The sequence below is a fragment of the Coregonus lavaretus genome, assembly GCF_964263955.1.
Source record: "Coregonus lavaretus genome assembly, chromosome: 28".
NCBI classification, from domain to species: Eukaryota; Metazoa; Chordata; class Actinopteri; order Salmoniformes; family Salmonidae; genus Coregonus; species Coregonus lavaretus.
Genome location: NC_140015.1, coordinates 6004269 through 6024689, shown reverse-complemented (window position 1 = coordinate 6024689; position 20421 = coordinate 6004269). Strand labels below are relative to the sequence as shown.

At 45.9% G+C, this 20421-nt stretch overlaps 2 protein-coding genes across 2 annotated transcripts; both read left to right on the top strand.

Moving 5' to 3' along the window:
* Nucleotides 1–243: 243 nt before the first annotated feature.
* LOC311103846 (somatotropin) lies at nt 244–3335 on the top strand (the record flags this gene model as incomplete). The annotated part of the gene is made up of 6 exons (XM_084145484.1): nt 244–253; nt 715–854; nt 990–1106; nt 1680–1835; nt 2963–3109; nt 3273–3335. The coding sequence occupies 6 exons, from the start codon at nt 244–246 to the stop codon at nt 3333–3335; spliced, it is 633 nt and encodes a 210-aa protein (XP_084001610.1).
* Nucleotides 3336–12543: 9208 nt separating this feature from the next.
* rdm1 (RAD52 motif containing 1) lies at nt 12544–19912 on the top strand. The gene is made up of 7 exons (XM_084145062.1): nt 12544–12850; nt 13813–13992; nt 15246–15371; nt 15969–16134; nt 18137–18235; nt 19143–19222; nt 19571–19912. Exons 1-7 carry the CDS (start codon nt 12746–12748, stop codon nt 19655–19657), a joined length of 843 nt encoding a protein of 280 aa, XP_084001188.1. The 5' UTR covers nt 12544–12745; the 3' UTR covers nt 19658–19912.
* Nucleotides 19913–20421: the final 509 nt, after the last annotated feature.

Genomic DNA, 20421 nt, shown 5'->3' with positions numbered 1-20421 from the left:
GAAGTCATGGAAAAATTAATGATTGATTTGACGCATTATACTGATTGTTCCACAATCACATACAAAAACAGGTCCTATCAATGAAAGATGGTAACGGGAGAAAATCTCATGTTTCCTCCTGATGATACATTAAAACATATGTTCCCCATCTATAAAAACAGTGCCCCCAAACAAACGGCAACATACTCAACCGACCACCGCACTTTCAAGTTAAGAAATCATCCTTGGCAATTAAGAGTAAAAATGGGACAAGGTAAGCCAGCTTTTTCTGTCTATTTCTTTTTTCAGTGGGAAGTACAATTGAACTTAAACATTTAATAACTGAAACAGGGGCCAACAAGGCACAGAAAGAGTGAACAAGTATTGTACTGTCATGAGGTTATAATCTATTGACACTTTTGATTTAACAACCTAACTATGTGATGTTCTATTAAATTTACATTTCAGTCATTTGGCAGACACTCTTATCCAGAGTGACTTACAGGAGCAATTAGGGTTAGGTGTCTTGCTCAAGGGCACTTCAACAGATTTCTCATCTAGTCAGCTCAGGGATTCAAACCACTAACCTTTCCGTTACTGGCCCAACACTCTTAACCGCTAGGCTATTGATGTACGAAGGCTGAGAATATCTTACTAATATATCTCACCATAATTCGACTTACTCGTTTTATACATTTCTTAATCACTTATTATTTTCTGTCATCTCTCTTTTAGTGTTTCTGCTGATGCCAGTTTTACTGGTCAGTTGTTTTCTGAGTCAAGGGGCAGCGATGGAAAACCAACGGCTCTTCAACATCGCAGTCAACCAGGTGCAACATCTCCACCTAATGGCTCAGAAAATGTTCAATGACTTTGTAAGACAGCTTTTGAATCTACTTTTGACATAGCAAATAATGTTTCAAAGATTGTTCTTCTTCTTGTAGACAGTGTCCTCTTCACACAAGCCTAGTGGCTAAAACATATCTCTCCCTTCTTGTGATTTTGTGCAGGAAGGCACCCTGTTGCCTGATGAGCGCAGACAGCTGAACAAGATATTCCTGCTGGACTTCTGTAACTCTGACTCCATCGTGAGCCCAATCGACAAGCACGAGACTCAGAAGAGTTCAGTAAGTTACCTGGCTGAGACAATTACCCATGTTATGCCCTTTACAACCATATAAAAGTGTAAAAGCTTGACAGTTCCACTCTGCTATTCACCTTAAATATTAATTCCTCCATGATGCATGATTCCAAAAGAAATAATAGGCCATCTCAATGTGAACAGTCGATACAACTTAGTCATTAGTTATTGGGCAAGCAGAACACGATTTGTCTAAACTCCATGGGGAAATATATACTTTAGATAAGCAGAGACAGCATCATGCATGGTGGAAATTAAATCTAACCATGACAGGGAGTATTTAATTCTACACGTAAAATCGGCATTAAAATGTTGCTACACCTCAGTGCCTTCAACTAAGGTAAGTAAAACAACTACATATCACAATCATTGCAAGTAAAACCATCACTCTCTAATCGCCAGTTTCTCTACACGTCCATTCTCCATTTTGTGCTTTTCTGCCCAGGAAACCAGCCCAAAAGGTATTTAGCTCAATCATGTAAATAGGGCATCTCAAGCTGTACAATACAACTCAACTTCATTCTCTAATAATCTGGGGTTTCTCTACATCTACACACAGGTCCTGAAGCTGCTCCATATCTCTTTCCGCCTGATTGAATCATGGGAGTACCCTAGCCAGACCCTGACCATCTCCAACAGCCTAATGGTCAGAAACTCCAACCAGATCTCTGAGAAGCTCAGTGACCTCAAAGTGGGCATCAACCTGCTCATCAAGGTAAAGAAAGGAGGGAGAACAATGACTATTTGTGTTGCCACACTTTGTGCACTGTAAACCCCAAGGCATTTTTAACTCAAATACGTCTAGTAAGTTGAACTCAAAGTCACTGAAAAGTCATTATTACTTAAAATGTTTATGTGGTACTGGCTCAAAACTAAATGAGAAGTCACATCAACTCAATTTTGTAAAGTTATGATAACAAATTAATTTTTTACCCAGCATGCTCTACTGCAGGTACATTTTTTGGAATTGTTTTTCATATTTGTGTTTTTGCATGTACATTGAGGGATTGATTGATTAATCTTATGCTACACAAAGATAAATAACATACATTTTTCTACATTTTCACAAAGATAAATAACATACAAGTTACCAGAATTTTGCAACCCTACTTGCAGGCCTGATGTGGCCTTAAAACCATGAGTTTCAGGCCACTGTATTAGGGTAAAGCTACGCCTCAAAATAAGGCCTTATGAGATATGTAATGTATTGTTATAAAGAGTTTAAATATAATGATAATATTTGCCTAGGAATTCACTTGACAACAACCATGTCTCTGTCACTAACAAATACAGTCATGGGTGGTAACTCTATAATTCACTCAAAAAGGCAAGGCACACTGGGAAATTATATTGGAGACGTAGCTTAGTGGGGGCATTACAAAAAAATGTCAAGCTGATACAACTCAAATCTGGACCCTCTACAGGGTGACTCTATAGGCTTGAGTAATGACTATAAAATCACTTTAAGTAACTGCACTCATATTCTGTATATTAAGTGCAACGGGTTTCCTCAAAGGTTTTGAGTAATGACAGCACATTGGGGTTTACAGTGTGGTTTTTATCTTCCACTGACATGAAAGTGAAATACCACTATGCTTTCCTAGTTAGAAAGCATAATGTAGGACTACGTATGCCTCTTCTCAGCAGATATTTCTGTGCTTTACATTGTGATGGAGTAACTCACCTCATCTGTCATCACTAATAGTGACTATATCAGTAACACACCATTAAAGGACATTTATGCATGTGTCTTTTGCTATGTGTGCTTTTAGAGTGACCCAATAAACAAATATTGATATGCACACATCCACCCCACCATGCATCTCTCTCTGTCTCCCACAGGGGAGCCAGGATGGCATGCTGAGCCTGGATGACAATGACTCTCAGCAGCTGCCCCCCTACGGGAACTACTACCAGAACCTGGGGGGCAACGGCAACGTCAGGAGGAACTACGAGCTGTTGGCCTGCTTCAAGAAGGACATGCACAAGGTGGAAAACCATGTTGCCTTCAATTGCATGTGCCTTCCTATATTTTCTACAGTGCATAGATGTTTTGTGTTCTCTATTATAAAGTCTATAAAGTCTTGAGAAAGGCCTAGAATATTGACATTAAAATGCGTCAATTATAACCTCATTCTTTTTTTTCCCCAAGGTCGAGACCTACCTGACCGTTGCCAAGTGCAGGAAGTCTCTGGAGGCCAACTGCACTCTGTAGACGTTGGTTGGAGAGGCAGCCAGCAAGAGCCTGTCTCCAGGGTTTGGTTTCCCAGATACAGAGTAGGCCTTGCCCTGCACTGAAGAGCATTTTCAATTGAGATTCTCCATTAAGCATGCTTTTTAGTCTAGAGTAGATTTAATTTGGATCTGGCAGAGCCTGACTCCAGGGGTTTTCAGGCATTTGCATTTTGTTCTCTGAAATCAACAACAGCACTTTCTATATTCACACTATTACTCTGAGATACCATTGATTCATGGACATTTTAGATTAGTACATTTATAGAAAAGTAAATTACATTTCTTAGTTAGATATATGATTCTAGGTGGTGCTGCTGTTTATGCATAAATTAATATTTAGGGATGAAATGGGAACTTGTAGCGCTCCAAGCTTTTGGTATGTACACGGATTGATAATATATTTTAGAGTATTTTCATTCCTTAATCTTATTGTTTGAAACTAATAGTGATGAGTTGTTCAATAAAGCTGTTGTTCTCTGCAGTACATGATCTTTTGGCTACTATTTATTATCTTTCAAATCAACATTTTTGACAAGTTCCTAGCCCCGACATTCCTATGGACAACCATATCGCAGACACTCCATTGAAATGTAAAGGCAATGTTCCCGCGTTTGCGGAGACAGCGTTCACTATGTCGGCTCAATCGGAAATTACCTTTAAAATGTTACGCGGTTCTTCAGCGATACGGATTGAATCCAGCCCATAGTCACGTACATTTGTATTGGCAAAAACCTATATGTCCCCTGTCTGTCGCGAATGTTGAATAAAGCTCAATTTGAACTTTCTCTGCCGATTGTCCGTAGGGTTGGTTGTTATATAGCGCGGAATTTGAGAAAATATATCCAAAGGAACTGTGAGAAATCTATTTTCTTATAACTCGATGTAAATGTAAATGTAAATGTAAATGTAGATGTGATGCCTAGCTTAGAAAGAATACATTAATGATTAAACATAATAGGTTTGTGCTGTACTGATATAGATTAGCTGTGATTAATGTGAGGAACCATTAGGGGGTAGGCCGAGACAGACTTGTGTCTCACATACACACACACTGCCTCTTTGTTAGACCGCTCAAGGACATGTGTACTGCAAAAGTGCTGACTCTTTGGACAAGTTGCAAAACAATCAACACCTGGCAACAGTGAAGCGCCAAGGGACTGGGACCAGCCTGTGCGCCAACGATAGGCTGAGTAAGTCTAAACCACGCTCAGTCTCTACTCTGATAGGCCAGCAGGGAGCGGGAACTATCTCTGTCAGAGTATTTAAAGAAGAACTTATAACAATGGACCAGTTCTCTGACTGCCCTGTGTGGTTTTTCAGTGGACCCGTATATACGAACATCATATTTACCATTCAAGTGTTTGCATTAATTAAAATACTAGTATATCTTAGAAGTCGTGTTGACCTCTTTTGTTCCAATACCAGATTTGAATTGACGCAACTTAACAGAACATATTAATGAACAGACTTTCCAAACGTGGGTCTGCTGCAGGTGCTCCCACCATAACTCAATCTATGAATGTACCTTCAGTACTAGTAGCTGTGTTATAATTTATCATTCATCATTAATGTAAATGCCATGACCAGTGGCATACGGCAGTTTCGCGAGGCTCCCCTGCAAGGCCCGAGCAAGTCCAATTGCAAAGCCAGGGGGCGGGAAATAGAATGTGACACTAATGTTATCATTTTTACCTCAGGAACATTTTACCTGGTTGCCAACAGACAATTAGCCTACCAACCTGTCTGAATATATTGAATAAATTGTGGTTCTGGTGAAGGGACTTCAATGGTGAGCTAAAACGATTAGATTACTATTATTATTTTACTTTTCTCTGGTCTTCGAGTATGGGCGACCCCAACAAACTTTAACCAGATGAAGGTGTGTCCCAGCACTTGCAATTTCATTGGTTACACAGCTGTAAGCATTGCCCCGTGCTCGAGCTCATTGGTTTTATTGCGTACAGAAAATCTACTGCAGGAGTAAAGTAAGAGCTTTGTCAAATTCTTAAATTAGTAAGCTGTTGTTTTTCAGTGACATTTACAGCCATATCAACTGTTCGGTGGTCGAACTATCTTGTTGGTTGTGCCAAGTGAGGACAATATTGGATGGAATGGAGACACTGGATAGATAGATACAACGAGAGGACGAGAAGGATGATGGTTTCCGAAGTGGAGGAATATGGAAGGTGGATGGACGAATTTTAATCTGGCCCGGTGGTGGCAGATTGTGCAATGGCGGAAGCGGATGCAATGTTTGGTTCTGTTGGTGCGAGTAAAGATGGTAAGAATGACTGGACTACGGTAATAAAGAAGAATGGAGCTAAAAGAGCTAAAGCTGGAAATGAACAGCAGTTTCTGGCTGAAGTAGAAGAATAAGGATGTTTATTTGTTTGCTATTACGAAGATGGTGAAGGACGAATTGAGAAAGGTGGAGTCAGAGTGACCAGGAGCGGTATGATGGTGATTTCACGCTTATCGAAAGAGCAAAAAGAGAAAGTTCTATGGCTCTATAAACTGTCAACGTACGAAGTGGAGAGTTGTGTTTTTCAGAGTAGGGCACTGAAGAAAGGTGTCATCTCTCTGGATAGCGAGGCTTCATGGTTTAGGGACAACATGGCGGGAATAGTTGGGCCACGTCGCTCAACCTTTTTTGTGAATGGAAAGAAGGAGGAAAACCTGTCTGTTCGATGAAGTCTCTCCTGACCCATGTAAAGCTGGGATATATGAGATATGCAGTGCGAGTGTATGTACAAAAGTCACTGCAATGTCATGCATGTAAAAGGTTTGGCCACGTATCAAGTATTTGCAGACGGAATATACTGTAATGACCTGACTAGATCATAAAAGAACAACTGTCCAGACAGAGGATTGAGTTTACGAATGGACGGTTTATTAAACCAACTTTACACAGGCTACTGTTTGGCCGTAGCCCACGCCAAATAAATGAAAGATAACCCACAAGCCAATCGCGACCTTCTCTTGTGAAGCCCAGACGTAAAAAGAGAGAGAACAAAGGCTAAACCTGGTCTTAACTTCCAATGCTCCATCCCCCTGCCCAACCCCCCTCCACGCCACTCCGCCAACCGCCAGGATGCCCGGCATCAGAACATTCCAGGCATTCCCGTGATTGGCAGATAGCAGGTTGATTGACATGTCGGACCCCGCGAACACTGGGTACTGGTAGGTACAACACAACCATCTACTAGCCTAACACATAACACACAGCTGTCTGTGCGGGTCGCTACACAGCCCCCCCACCACAAAGTCCCTCGTCCCCGAGGGAACAAACAAAGTCTCTGAAGCGACCCGGAGGTCTCCTTTGCCTGCGTGGCTGTGATGGCCGCAGAGTGCCCCTCTGGGAACCAGGGGATGAAGGCAAGGACATGGGGGACAAGGAAGCGGGAACGGGTAATACAGTCCGTGGCTCTGGGGAACCACGCGGTGACACAGGGGGAGTGGGCTGTCTGGAGCCTTGTCTGCGGCACCTGGGGGTGGGTGCCTGGAGAATGTCATTGCCAGAGAGGGGAATTGTGGGGGTTCCTGGGGTTTGGGGAGAAGAGGCCCCTCTATATGGGGCTAACCTGTCCCGGTGCAGTGTCACCTTTCTCCCCCTGGGAGGAAGCTGCACCCGGTAAACAACCTCCCCTACCCTCTCCAGGACACTGCAGGGTCCCACCCAGTGACTGTCCAACTTGGGGCATCTGCCTTTTTTCCTTAGCGGGCTGTAGACCCAGACCAGCTCCCCAGCCACAAAGTGCCTTCCCCGGGTGTGCACGTCATAGTTCCTCTTCTGCCTCACACCTGCATTCAGCAGCTGCTCTCTGGCGAAGGTGTGGGCTGTCTCCAGGCGGTCCTGGAGTCTCCGGGCATACTCCGGCCCCGGGGAAACATGAGGGCTATCCAGGGGCCGACCAAACGCCATCTCCGCAGGGGTACGGATCTCTCTCCCCAGCATGAGGAGGGCAGGCGTGCAGGAGGTGGAGTCTTGGACAGCGGAGCGGCATGCCATGAGGACCATAGGCAGGTGCTTGTCCCAGTCACGCTGGTGTTTGGAAGAGACGATGGCCAGCTGCTGTCCAAGCGTTTTGTTGAAGCGCTCCACAAGGCCATCACTTTGAGGATGGAGAGGAGTAGTGCGGGTCTTGTGCATACCCAGCCTCTCACACATGGTGGCGAACACACGGGACTCAAAGTTTCTGCCTTGGTCGCTGTGGATGGACTCTGCAGCTCCAAACCTGCTGAACATCCCCGCTGTCAGGGCGTCGACGATGGTCTCTGCCTCCTGGTCAGGCAGAGCATAGGCCTCGGGCCATTTTGTGAAATAGTCCATGGCCGTGAGCACCCAGCGGTTTCCACTGTCTGTGGTGGGGAACGGCCCAACTACATCCACTCCCACCCTCTCCATGGGAGCCCCCACTGGGAACTGTTGGAGCTGAGCATGAGAGCGGCCTGGGGGGCCCTTTCTCGCTGTGCAGTTGTCACAGCGGCGGCAAAAGTCTTCCACATCCCTCTTGTGCTGCCCCCAGTAAAAGCCCTGACGGAGGCGGCGCAGTGTTTTTGTGACCCCAAAGTGTCCAGTCCCCACCCCCCCATGAGTACTCTGGAGCACAGCCTCCCGCAATGCTTTTGGGACCACCACCTGCCACCTCTCCTCCCCCGTAGCTGACTCCTTCCATGCCCGCTGTAACACGCCATCAGCCAGCCGCAGTCGCTCAAACTTTGACCACAACCCTTTGGTCGCGAGTGAGAGCGCTGTCACCTCTTCCCATGGTGGCCTCACCTGCGCCTCTACCCACTGTAGCACTGGCTGTAGGTCTGTGTCCCGTCCCTGCTGCTGCCCCCATTCAGCCACGTCGACAGTCTGCAGCTCACAGCAGACAGGCCCGCTCGCCCGACACACTGTGGCACAGACCCCCTCCTCTGCACACAGCTCTCTCTCCCGTCCCTCTCTCCGTTCACAGTGGCGGCAGCCGTCTGCAGTACAGGGCCGACGGGACATGGCGTCGGCGTTGGAGTGGCGTGCCCCTGCCCTGTGCACCACCGTGAAGTCATACGGCTGAAGCTCCTCCAACCAGCGTGCCACCTGCCCCTCTGGCTCTCTGAAAGACATGAGCCACTGGAGAGCAGAGTGGTCAGTCCTTACAGTAAAGGGCAGACCACCCAGGTAGTACTTAAAGTGTTTGACGGAAGCCACAACAGCCAAGAGCTCCCGCCGGGTGACACAGTAGCGGCGCTCATGTTTGTCAAATGTTTTGCTGAAGTACGCCACCGCTCTCTCCCCCTCTGGCCCCACCTGGGCCAGCACCCCACCCATGCCCACCTTGCTCGCGTCTGTGTCCAGGATAAAGGGCAATGTGAGGTCAGGGGGGGCGAGCACGGGGGCCCCGATCAGTGCACGTTTGAGGGTGTTGAACGCCTCCTCACACTCCACTGTCCAAGTGAAAGCCTTGTCCTTCGGCAGCAGGCGGTTCAGTGGAGCAGCAACGCTTGAGAAGCCCCGTACAAACCTCCTGTAGTACGAGGCCAGGCCCAGGAAGCTCTTCAGCTGACGCTGGTCGGTGGGGGTGGGCCAGTCTCTGACAGCCGCTACCTTGTCCTCCATGGTGCTGATCCCCTCCTTCCCCACTCGGTGGCCCAAGAAGGACACCTCTCTCCTCATGAAGTGGCACTTCTCGGGGTGGAGCTTCAGACCTGCGGCAGCCACCCTCTCCAGCACACACCGTAGCGCCCCCAGGGCTGACTGGAAGGAGCTGCCATGGGCCAGGATGTCATCGAGGTATACCAGACACTGCTGTCGGGGGATGCCATCCAGCACCCTGTCCATCAAACGCTCAAAAGTAGCTGGAGCGTTGCACAGGCCAAAGCACAGGACCTTGAACTGCCAGTGTCCTCTGTTAGTGGAGAACGCAGTTTTGGCTCTGGCCTCTGGGGAGAGGGGCACCTGCCAGTAGCCACTGCGGAGGTCTAGTGAGGAGAACCAGGAGGACCCCCTAACCAGGTCCAGCGACTCATCGATACGTGGTATGGTATATGAGTCCTTCCTGGTTACCTCATTCAGCCGCCTGTAGTCCGCACAGAACCTCAGCTTGCCCCCCTTCTTCGGAACCATGACGACTGGCGCCGCCCAGGGGCTGTCTGAGGGCTCAATGAAGTCTGCCCGCTGCATCTCCAACACAGCCTTGTCTGCCGCCTCCTGGCGTGCCAGCGGGATACGGCGGGGACGCATCTTGATAGGTCGAGCATCACCTGTGTCGATCTCATGCTGCACCAGATGAGTCTGACCCACCTCTTCCTCACTCAGCGCAAAGCTGTCTCTGAATTCAAACAGAAACTGCCTCAACCGTTCCTGCTGCTCGGGGTCAAGACCAACACAGTTCCTCCCCCATATCTCCCTCACTGCAGACAGTGTCCTCTCCCCTCCCATCTGGGGTAGCTGGGCTGGGGGGGCGCGGCCCGGGCTCACAGAGGACTGTGTCGTGGAGGTAGCTGGGGGAATGTAACGCAACGCCGTAGGTGACAGGGGGGCTGGGGAAAAGTCACACCCAGATGTGGGGGAGGGGGGGCAGCCATGAGTCTCTGCTGCTTTAACTGTTGGAGTAAAGGGTTTGTTGGGTTGAGTGAATGTGACATTAGGGGCCATGGTGACCTCCGGCCCTCCCTGGAAGCTCAGTGTGCCCCTATTTAGGTCAAACTGGCAGCCTGTGCTCCTAAGAAAGTCCAACCCCAGGATACAAGGGTCCTGCACAGCCGCCACCCACACAGGATGACGCACAGTCCTGCCCCCTACTGTCAGAGTCATTATTCCCTTCCCTTTCATGGGTGCCAGCTCACCTGTGACTGTGCGGAGCTGCACAGTTGTAGGCTCACACTGAGTCCAACCTGGCACAATATCTGGCCTCACCAGGGTTACTGTGGACCCAGTGTCCACCAGGGCGGAGCAGGGCACCCCCTCCACAGTGACAGGGACATGACAAAAGTCCCCAACACAGGTCCGGCCCACCACAACAACAGGCTCCATCCGCTTACCCTCGTCTGCTTCTGGGGGAAGTGGAGCCTTGCTTCCCCGTCTGTGCCGGTGGGCTCCTCCTGAAGAAGATGGTGGTTGGGATAGAAAGCCAGGGGTCCGCACTACCCGGTCTATGCGGACCCCGAGCCGTTTCCCTGAGCTCTGGGGGACATGGGGCAATCTCGGCGCAGATGGCCTGGCTGGCCACAACCCCAGCAGACCCTGGGACCAGGGCGTGTGTTTCGTGCCGCCTGTAGCGACACAGCACGAATGAGTTCTGTCATTTCAGCCACCCATGCAGGCTTTTCCGGCTCCGGGCTGCTCTGCCCCCCAGCTCGCACAGAGGGTCTGTCTCCCTGCACCCCCACCAAAGCCCCAGCTGAAGCCCCAGCCCACACCAGCTCCCTCTCCAAAGCCATCTCCAAGGCTACCTGCAATGACTCAGGATGAGCCAGCTGGGTCTGTATGCGCAGCTCCGTAGGAGAGAGCGCCTGTATGAACTGGTCCCGTGCTAGCTCGCTCTGCACGGAGGGGGGCATGTGAGCATATGCCCGCCGAGAGAGGCTCTCAATGTCATTAGCTAGCACCCGTAGAGGCTCTCCAGGCTGCCTGCGTCTATTACTCAGTTCGGAGCGCAGTAGCCCGGGCTGTACACACTGTCCATAGCGCCTCCTCAGTGCTCCCACTAAAGCACCATAATCACGTCTGTCCTCGGGGCTAATCAATATCAAACAGGCCAGAGCTTCATCCGTGAGGCATAAAGCCAACTGCAGTGCCCTATCTTCATCCGACCACCCCCTAAAATGAGCTAACAGTTCAAACTGAGCATGAAAAGCTTCCCAATCCGCCTTACCGGAATACTTCGGGGTCTTAACGGATACGGACGCAGCCGGGAACTGGGCGCCGCCATGTTTGTTTACATCCTGAGCCCCAGATTCCTCGTCCCGCCGCGTCGACGTCACCCCTTTGGTCCGCCCACCAGAATCCGCGCGAAACACAGTCGACGAAGCACTCATGCCCGCTTCAGCCGCCATCACTCTAACGTCCTCCCTCAAGCGGCCTCTGGGCTCCGATGCCCTGGCGATCTCCTCAGCCAGAACCCCCGACATCCATGCACACGCACCTCCTTGGCCATAATCGTCCCCTACCTCCACCTTCACTTTCGGATTCCCTCGAAGCATCTTCAACCCCCGTTCTCACCTACGGTAGCTAGCCACAGAAGTCAGCTAGCTAGCTGGCTAACTTTTATCAACGTTTTTACTTCTGACACCAATGTAATGACCTGACTAGATCATAAAAGAACAACTGTCCAGACAGAGGATTGAGTTTACGAATGGACGGTTTATTAAACCAACTTTACACAGGCTACTGTTTGGCCGTAGCCCACGCCAAATAAATGAAAGATAACCCACAAGACAATCGCGACCTTCTCTTGTGAAGCCCAGACGTAAAAAGAGAGAGAACAAAGGCTAAACCTGGTCTTAACTTCCAATGCTCCATCCCCCTGCCCAACCCCCCTCCACGCCACTCCGCCAACCGCCAGGATGCCCGGCATCAGAACATTCCAGGCATTCCCGTGATTGGCAGATAGCAGGTTGATTGACATGTCGGACCCCGCGAACACTGGGTACTGGTAGGTACAACACAACCATCTACTAGCCTAACACATAACACACAGCTGTCTGTGCGGGTCGCTACAATACGTTTTGAAGAGTCTGAGGATGCACGGTGCTGCAATTGTGATGGGAAGCATTTTCCAGAGTTTCCTGAGTGCCCTGTTAGGGTGAAGGAGGTCAAAGTAGCGAGGCTCAGGGCTGTCAAGCAGGTCTCCTATGTAGAGCGGCAAAAAGGTTATTGGATCTACAGGACTTCACGGCTGAAACATTGCAGGGAATACTGTCGGAAGATACTCCTCCCTCTCAGGCCCCAGAGCCTGTGTAGGGATCTGAGTAGACATTTGAAACTGACTGAAATAGTACATTGATGTTTGTTTTAGTAAAAACGTTTGGGAATAATATGAGTTTTTTTTTTTAAACCTTTCTTTTGCTGCATTGAAGTTGCCCAGTTTTCACCCCATACAGTAGGTGGCGGCATGCACCTCTAACGTGTGTTTGCGGACCACCATAATACCATAGAAGAAAATCTACTGCGTATTGAATGACGTTTTCAGCGCGGGGAAATCAGAGGCTCTTGTGCGGAAGTCAACGTAAACATGAACGTGATATCAAAGATTCTGCGATAGATTGATTCATAATATCCTCCAGAAAAGACTTGACTAGGGGGACATTAACATCAACATTGAAACCATTTCGTGCAACACTGTTGGCGGAGCAGAGTAGTAGCCTACAACAATAATGTTGCTCTAGCCAGAATTCACTACTGCAATGGAGGTCGAGGTGGACGTAATAGAGTTCAGGGTACCCATTGAAAATAACAAAACACTGTTTGTCTGGAATATTCAACCTATATTTTCAGAAGCTTTTATTTACGTAAGTCTCATTGATGAATTGTTTGCGACTAATACAGTAGTTAGCTATGTGATTAATACAGTAGTTATCTGGCTTAGTTAATGACGTTTGAGAATCGCCACACTTAATTCAGAAAAACTAGTGAGACTATTTTCTTTGTCATCATCATTCATCATTACATGCAATGACATTAAAGCAATCTAATAGTATAGGCCCTTTATATGACTTTGTTTTGGACACATCTACATTTTACAATTAACTTGCAGAACACTAATGCAACTTTGATACGGAATCTTTGATAGGAGAGCAAGGTATAAAGGGAAAGGGGGATACCTAGTCAGTTGTACAACTGAATTGTGTCTTCCACATTTAACCCAACCCCTCTGAATCAGAGAGATGCGGGGGGCTGCCTTAATCGACATCCACGTCATTGGCGCCCGGGGAACAGTGGGTTAACTGCCTTGCTCAGGGGCATAACTGAGTGGTCAGGGGCTCCTGAGTGGCGCAGTGGTCTAAGGCACTGCATCGCAGTGCTAACTGTGCCACTAGAGATCCTGGTTCGAATCCAGGCTCTGTCGCAGCCGGCCGCGACCGGGAGACTCATGGGCGGCGCACAATTGGCCCAGCGTCGTCCAGGGTCGGGGAGGGAATGGCCGGCAGGGATGTAGCTCAGTTGATAGAGCATGGCGTTTGCAACGCCAGGGTTGTGGGTTCGATTCCCACGGGGGGCCAGTATAAAAAAAAAAAAGATGTATTCACTAACTGTAAGTCGCTCTGGATAAGAGCGTCTGCTAAATGACTTAAATGTAAATGTTAAATGTAATGTAAAATAACTACAGATTTGTACCTTGTCAGCTCGGGGATTCGATCCAGCAACCTTTCGGTTACTGGCCCAACGCTCCTACCCACCAGCCTATCTAAAGTAGGCTAATAAGTGATTGTCACTGCCATTAATTGAAATTCTATACTGTGTTCTTTTAAAGGAATCCATCTGGAACATCTTCTGTAAGTTTGGACCGCTGTATCTGGTGAAGGTGTGTCCCAATGCTGCCGTGGTCGAGCCAGGGTTCTATGCCCTAGTCAAGTACTTCTCCGCAGCCCAGGCATCTAAAGCACAGAGAGCCACACACGGAAGAGGCTTTTTCCAGAACTCTCCTTTGAAGGTAAGGGAACTTTTCAGAGAGAAACTTACTCAAATATTACAAGCTATAGAGCCCCACAGTGGAGGTGTCATAATACCCATAAAACCTAGCGGTCAAACAGGAAAATGGTTCCAATGGTTTTTTCACCATTCATTTTATCCCATAGGGGATTTTAGAGACACTTAAAATAAGGGCTGTGTTTCGTGTAGGCTTACCTTGGCGTGACGTTTTGATAACCATGTAAAACTCTCTCGGACAAGGTGACTTTTATCAATATATTAGGCTCTATTTACTCTCAGATTTGAAAACGCTAATTAGCATCAAAGTAAACATCATGCAAAACTACAAATCCCTGCAAGCTCCTGCACAAATCTCTACCTGCCACCTATGCTAACAGGTATTGTGTCAATTTATAACTTGCACAAAAACTTAGCCAATTTATTCATTAATACATTTAATTAACATGATATATTTAATCCAGAGATTCTTACCTTTGCCTTGATTCGTCAGTCTCGTCCAGATAATTTGTAGTTCTTTATGATAGCCACATGAGCAGCTAATTAGCGTTTCATTTTTGGGGGTTAAATACAGGCGAATATATTGATAAAAGTCACCTTGTTCTAGAGAGATTTACACGGTTATCAAATCATCCCGCCAGAGTAAGCCTACACGAAACACAGCCCTTATTTGAAGTGTTTCTAAAATCTCCTACGGGAAACATTTTTACATTTACATTTTAGTCATTTAGCAGACGCTCTTATCCAGGTGGAAAAACGATTTAGATCCATTTCCTTGTTGACTGCTAGGTTTTATGGGTATTATGACTCGTACGGTGGTACTCTATTGTACAATTTAGTGCTTGCAGTTCTCATATGTACTTACAAACATCAATTCCAAAGAGATATCAAAATACTCTCCAAATTGATTGTATTATAATTGTATTATTTCATAAGATCATTGCTTATGTGACATGACGTGTATATATTTTCAACCAAACACTTTTCCCCATTTAAAACAACTTCGAGGCCCCAAGAGTAGTCTTTTTCTCATAGCTGCTGTGAACCTTCACAGTAACACTTGACCAATAACTAATACCAGACCTTGACCAGTAGATGGCAATGTCTTTCCACTCAATGATGATTTGTAGACCGGCCTCTTGCTGGTAGTCTCTGCTCTGCTGCACTTTCTGCCCAAAACACTGTTCACCATGAAGTCATAACCATTGTAATGATTGACATTTAGAACTGATTGTACATTCTCTGTCTGTTCTCCAGGTAAAGCTGAGCACAAAGCAGTACCCAAACTTCCTTCACAACTCCAAGCCACTGAGCCATAGCAAGTGTCAGGACTTGGCCAATCACTACCTGGGATTTAATGGATGGAGCACCCACATTGTTACAGTAAGAAGCAGCAATGCCCCAAAATGTGTCTCTTTTATGTTCCAATACTAATATATTTGCCTGTATGTTACAGGATGATACAACAGATACAGTATTTGTTTGGTTAGGTGGGTGCAGCCGATGTGAAATCGATAGCTAGTTAGCTTTGTGTGAGCAATGACCTAAAGTATTTCTAAAGACATTAAAAGATTGACAACACAAGCAGATGATAGGTTGTCAGACTTTAAAGTAACACATCTTCAGTCCCAAATGTTGAAGTCAATCCATTTCTGCTGTAGAGAATATGGACCATGTCGTATACCGTCGCTGTATGATGAAAACCTCATATATCCAAAACAGAAACTTTTCAGAACATTTGAAAAAATGACCATACTTTCCTGTTAACGAACATACAATTATGAAACTTCAGAAGCTATTTTGAATATATTTTCTTGGTCCTAGAGTCATAAAATATTCAGAGGACATTGAGGGGAGTTACTGCTTTCAATAAATGAGAACTTTTTTTATATATATGACAATTGGCAAAAATGTAGTTACAAGGTTTTCCTCAGACAATGACAATATGTAATATAATGAAACCTTCCTTTCTCTGGACAGCTGAAGGACATCTCCAACTGTGACAATGCCGGCAGGTTGTCCACCACACCTGGTGACCCTCAGGAGATTACCCTGAAGTACGGCTGCATCATGGAGGTCACCTTCCCACAGCATGGCCTTAGCTGTCGAGGCGTCGGAGTGGCAGAGGAGACCGTGGAGGGCACCGGTGAGATTCAGCAGAACAGCCACAGTGCCTATGTGAAGGTTGTGTTTCAGAAAGAATCTGAATGAGAATCACCTTTATTTGCGAAGTACAGGAATTTGACCTTGTGAAATGGTGGTGACAGGGCCTTATAATAAACAGAATACAGTGGGGGGAAAAGTATTTAGTCAGCCACCAATTGTGCAAGTTCTCCCACTTAAAAAGATGAGAGAGGCCTGTAATTTTCATCATAGGTATACGTCAACTATGACAGACAAATTGAGAAAAAAAAATCCAGGAAATCACATTGTAGGATTTTTAATGAATTTATTTGCAAATTATGGTGGAAAATAAGTATTTGGTCACATACAAACAAGCAAGATTTCTGGCTCTCACAGACCTGTAACTTCTTCTTTAAGAGGCTCCTCTGTCCTCCACTCGTTACCTGTATTAATAGCACCTGTTTGAACTTGTTATCAGTATAAAAGACACCTGTCCACAACCTCAAACAGTCACACTCCAAACTCCACTATGGCCAAGACCAAAGAGCTGTCAAAGGACACCAGAAACAAAATTGTAGACCTGCACCAGGCTGGGAAGACTGAATCTGCAATAGGTAAGCAGCTTGGTTTGAAGAAATCAACTGTGGGAGCAATAATTAGGAAATGGAAGACATACAAAACCACTGATAATCTCCCTCGATCTGGGGCTCACGCAAGATCTCACCCTGTGGGGTCAAAATGATCACAAGAACGTTGAGCAAAAATCCCAGAACCACACGGGGGGACCTAGTGAATGACCTGCAGAGAGCTGGGACCAAAGTAACAAAGCCTACCATCAGTAACACACTACGCCGCCAGGGACTCAAATCCTGCAGTGCCAGACGTGTCCCCCTGCTTAAGCCAGTACATGTCCAGGCCTGTCTGAAGTTTGCTAGAGTGCATTTGGATGATCCAGAAGAGGATTGGGAGAATGTCATATGGTCAGATGAAACCAAAATATAACTTTTTGGTAAAAACTCAACTCGTCATGTTTGGAGGACAAAGAATGCTGAGTTGCATCCAAAGAACACCATACCTACTGTGAAGCATGGGGGTGGAAGCATCATGCTTTGGGGCTGTTTTTCTGCAAAGGGACCAGGACGACTGATCCATGTAAAGGAAAGAATAAATGGGGCCATGTATCATGAGATTTTGAGTGAAAACCTCCTTCCATCAGCAAGGGCATTGAAGATGAAACGTGGCTGGGTCTTTCAGCATGACAATGATCCCAAACACACCGCCCGGGCAACGAAGGAGTGGCTTAGTAAGAAGCATTTCAAGGTCCTGGAGTGGCCTAGCCAGTCTCCAGATCTCAACCCCATAGAAAATCTTTGGAGGGAGTTGAAAGTCTGTGTTGCCCAGCGACAGCCCCAAAACATCACTGCTCTAGAGGAGATCTGCATGGAGGAATGGGCCAAAACACCAGCAACAGTGTGTGAAAACCTTGTGAAGACTTACAGAAAACGTTTGACCTGTGTCATTGCCAACAAAGGGTATATAACAAAGTATTGAGAAACTTTTGTTATTGACCAAATACTTATTTTCCAAATAAATTCATTAAAAATCCTACAATGTGATTTTCTGGATTTTTTTTCTCAATTTGTCTGTCATAGTTGACGTGTACCTATGATGAAAATTACAGGCCTCTCATCTTTTTAAGTGGGAGAACTTGCACAATTGGTGGCTGACTAAATACTTTTTTCCCCCCACTGTATATTGACAGAATATAGACAAAATAATTTACGTATACTTTTGCCCATCTCAGGGTTTGTTGACATAAAGGTGTTGATCTCTAATTACCTTTTAAAATGTCTGTGTTATTCTCGGAACAGAGCACATTGAGTGCAAAAGATACGATTTGTGTCTTTGTAATGAAATAACTAATTATTGTGCAACGAAAGTGAAAGCTCTAGTCTGTCAACACATGCTAGATAACGCTCTGCATTTTTTTCACTAAAACGCCTCTCTGTTGTTTTGGGCCATAGGTACAGACATTGTCCTGCTAAAAAGAGGAAAGCTCCAGAGATGGGCCAGGGACAAAGCAGTCGTTGACGCTTTCGAGAAGGTGTTGCTGCTGGTTCTGGGTGAGTAAAGCTTCATTTAAATTGGGGAGATGTGGAAACGGCAGTCCAAGCTCCCGCCACCACTTGAGTTTTTTTCCCATACGGCTGATTGGGCACATCGTTGAGCACATCTTGTCACACATCATGACACATATTGAGGCAAAAATTAGACCGTAGCCTAGTGGTAAAATAAAACTCGACGATTTCAATACGATTTCAATTTATTGGCCCATGTAGCCTATTTATCTTTTAATGCAGTCATCTCGGTTTTCATTTTATAATAATAATAATATAATATGCCATTTAGCAGACGCTTTTATCCAAAGCGACTTACAGTCATGTGCGCATACATTTTTACGTATGGTTGGTCCCGGGGATCGAACCCACTACCCTGGCGTAACAAGCGCCGTGCTCTGCCAATTGAGCTACAGAGGACCACCTGCATTTGAAGCATTGTTTTATGTTTCACTTGTTTGTAACAATTGCAAATACTTTGGCCACTTTGTTTTTGTAGTTCACAGTTAGATAGATACCCATCTTGATCAAGAAACATCTTGATTCTATGTTTAGCGGAGGTCTTCTGTGAATAAAGTTGCACGGAAGGGCAAAAAATCATCTAACGATGGACTTTGGCTGCTCTACGAGTGGTCTGGATCACTCATAGATGTGCAAAGGTTTTTAAGATCAACGTTATTAACGAAGGCTCTGGGAAACACCTCGGCTACTAAAGATGCATCGTAAGATGGTTCTAACGATAATCTTAACGCTACGAAGGCTCTGGGAAACGAGGCCCTGAACTTTAAGTGAGCGAATCATTGGAATCATTATGAAGATTGCAGCTCAGTCTTCCATGTGTAGATGCATGGGCAGGGATATCCTCCGCCATAAGGGAATAAAAATGTAATCACAAAAAAATGATGTCTTCCAGGTAATGGGAAAGTTGTAGTTGAATGCAGGATGGAGCGAGATAATGTCCTACAAGACGAGGATCTGGAAGGACTCATAAAGGTACCACACTGTTCTCTTACAGTAATTATTCCACACTTTAGATTACCATTGTATTCTTTAAATTGTTTTCTACCCACATGGGATGTTTAGTCGGTATGTATTTTGGCCATTGTAGTATTTACAAAAATTGCCAGTGCAGTTTAAAATTATTGGTAACTTTACTGGACAATCACTGGTGTTAACTTTATGTAATATTAACTTTAGTAGTATACTTTATAACTTAATGTAACTGATTATATGTAATTGTGTATTCTGCATAACTCAGTCTTGTTGACCGCAAGCATTAATGAAATCTAAATCAAATCTGATCTCAGGAATGAATGTCCTTTCTTTGAATTTCTTTGTCAGGTGAATGACATTCCCTGGAGCCAATTTGACCCTGACGGCCAGGAGGAGGATGAGGATATACCGTGGGACCTCAGTGTCAACATGTGACATGTACCTGGAGACAGTTCACCTGTGTTCACCTGCACTCACTGTGTTCAAGTTAGTGCCAAACAACAACATGGCATTTCCTGTTACTTTTAGAAGAATGTACCTGAGAAATTGTATTTGTTTTGTGGAAAATACCTTTTGTAAACTGTATTTCTTGACGTACTACTACAGGATATAACATGCTTTTGAAATTCTGTGAATGTTTATGAACTTTTGACAACTCAATATTTTATTAAAAGCACAAGTTCTTCTCTCCTTATCGTGTTTGTGTCTCCTAGAGAGAGAAATCGAGAGCAGCCAGTCTGAGTTTGTGTTTGGTGGTAAAATGTGTCAAATTGTCCAATTAGATGATTAAGCAATGAGACAGTAAAGGAGTCACAATCCGCCAGTAGGCACTGAGCGTTGGCTCGCCTGTGCATCAGTGTGCTCCCCCAGGGGAGCCTCTTTACCACTGGCACGGTGTGTAAGCTTCCTCAAACCAGTCTCACCAGTGCTATTTGTCATGCCATGAGATCATCATATCACAACGTCTCAAAGGGAGTTTTCTTCTCCCGTTTTAGAATTGTTTTCCTTTCATTGTTTTTGTTTTCTAATCTAAACATCTGCAGCCATGGATACCGAACTCCTCTCTATCCTAGTCTGCCTCTGCGTCATTAGAAGTGTATGAGTGCATTGCAGACTATTTTACTGTAAGTCAATGTGGTGGGTCACAGTCATTTTATGATATTGTGTTATTGTAGGATGAAAGTGTAACAAATATAAAT

Bases quoted from the DNA above. Each gene is read 5' to 3' on its own strand.
- rdm1 (XM_084145062.1), top strand. From the start codon at position 12,746: ATGGAGGTCGAGGTGGACGTAATAGAGTTCAGGGTACCCATTGAAAAT. The intron at 12,851-13,812 runs GTAAGTCTCATT...GTTCTTTTAAAG, and splicing joins TTTCAGAAGCTTTTATTTAC to GAATCCATCTGGAACATCTT. The intron at 13,993-15,245 runs GTAAGGGAACTT...TCTGTTCTCCAG, and splicing joins TCCAGAACTCTCCTTTGAAG to GTAAAGCTGAGCACAAAGCA.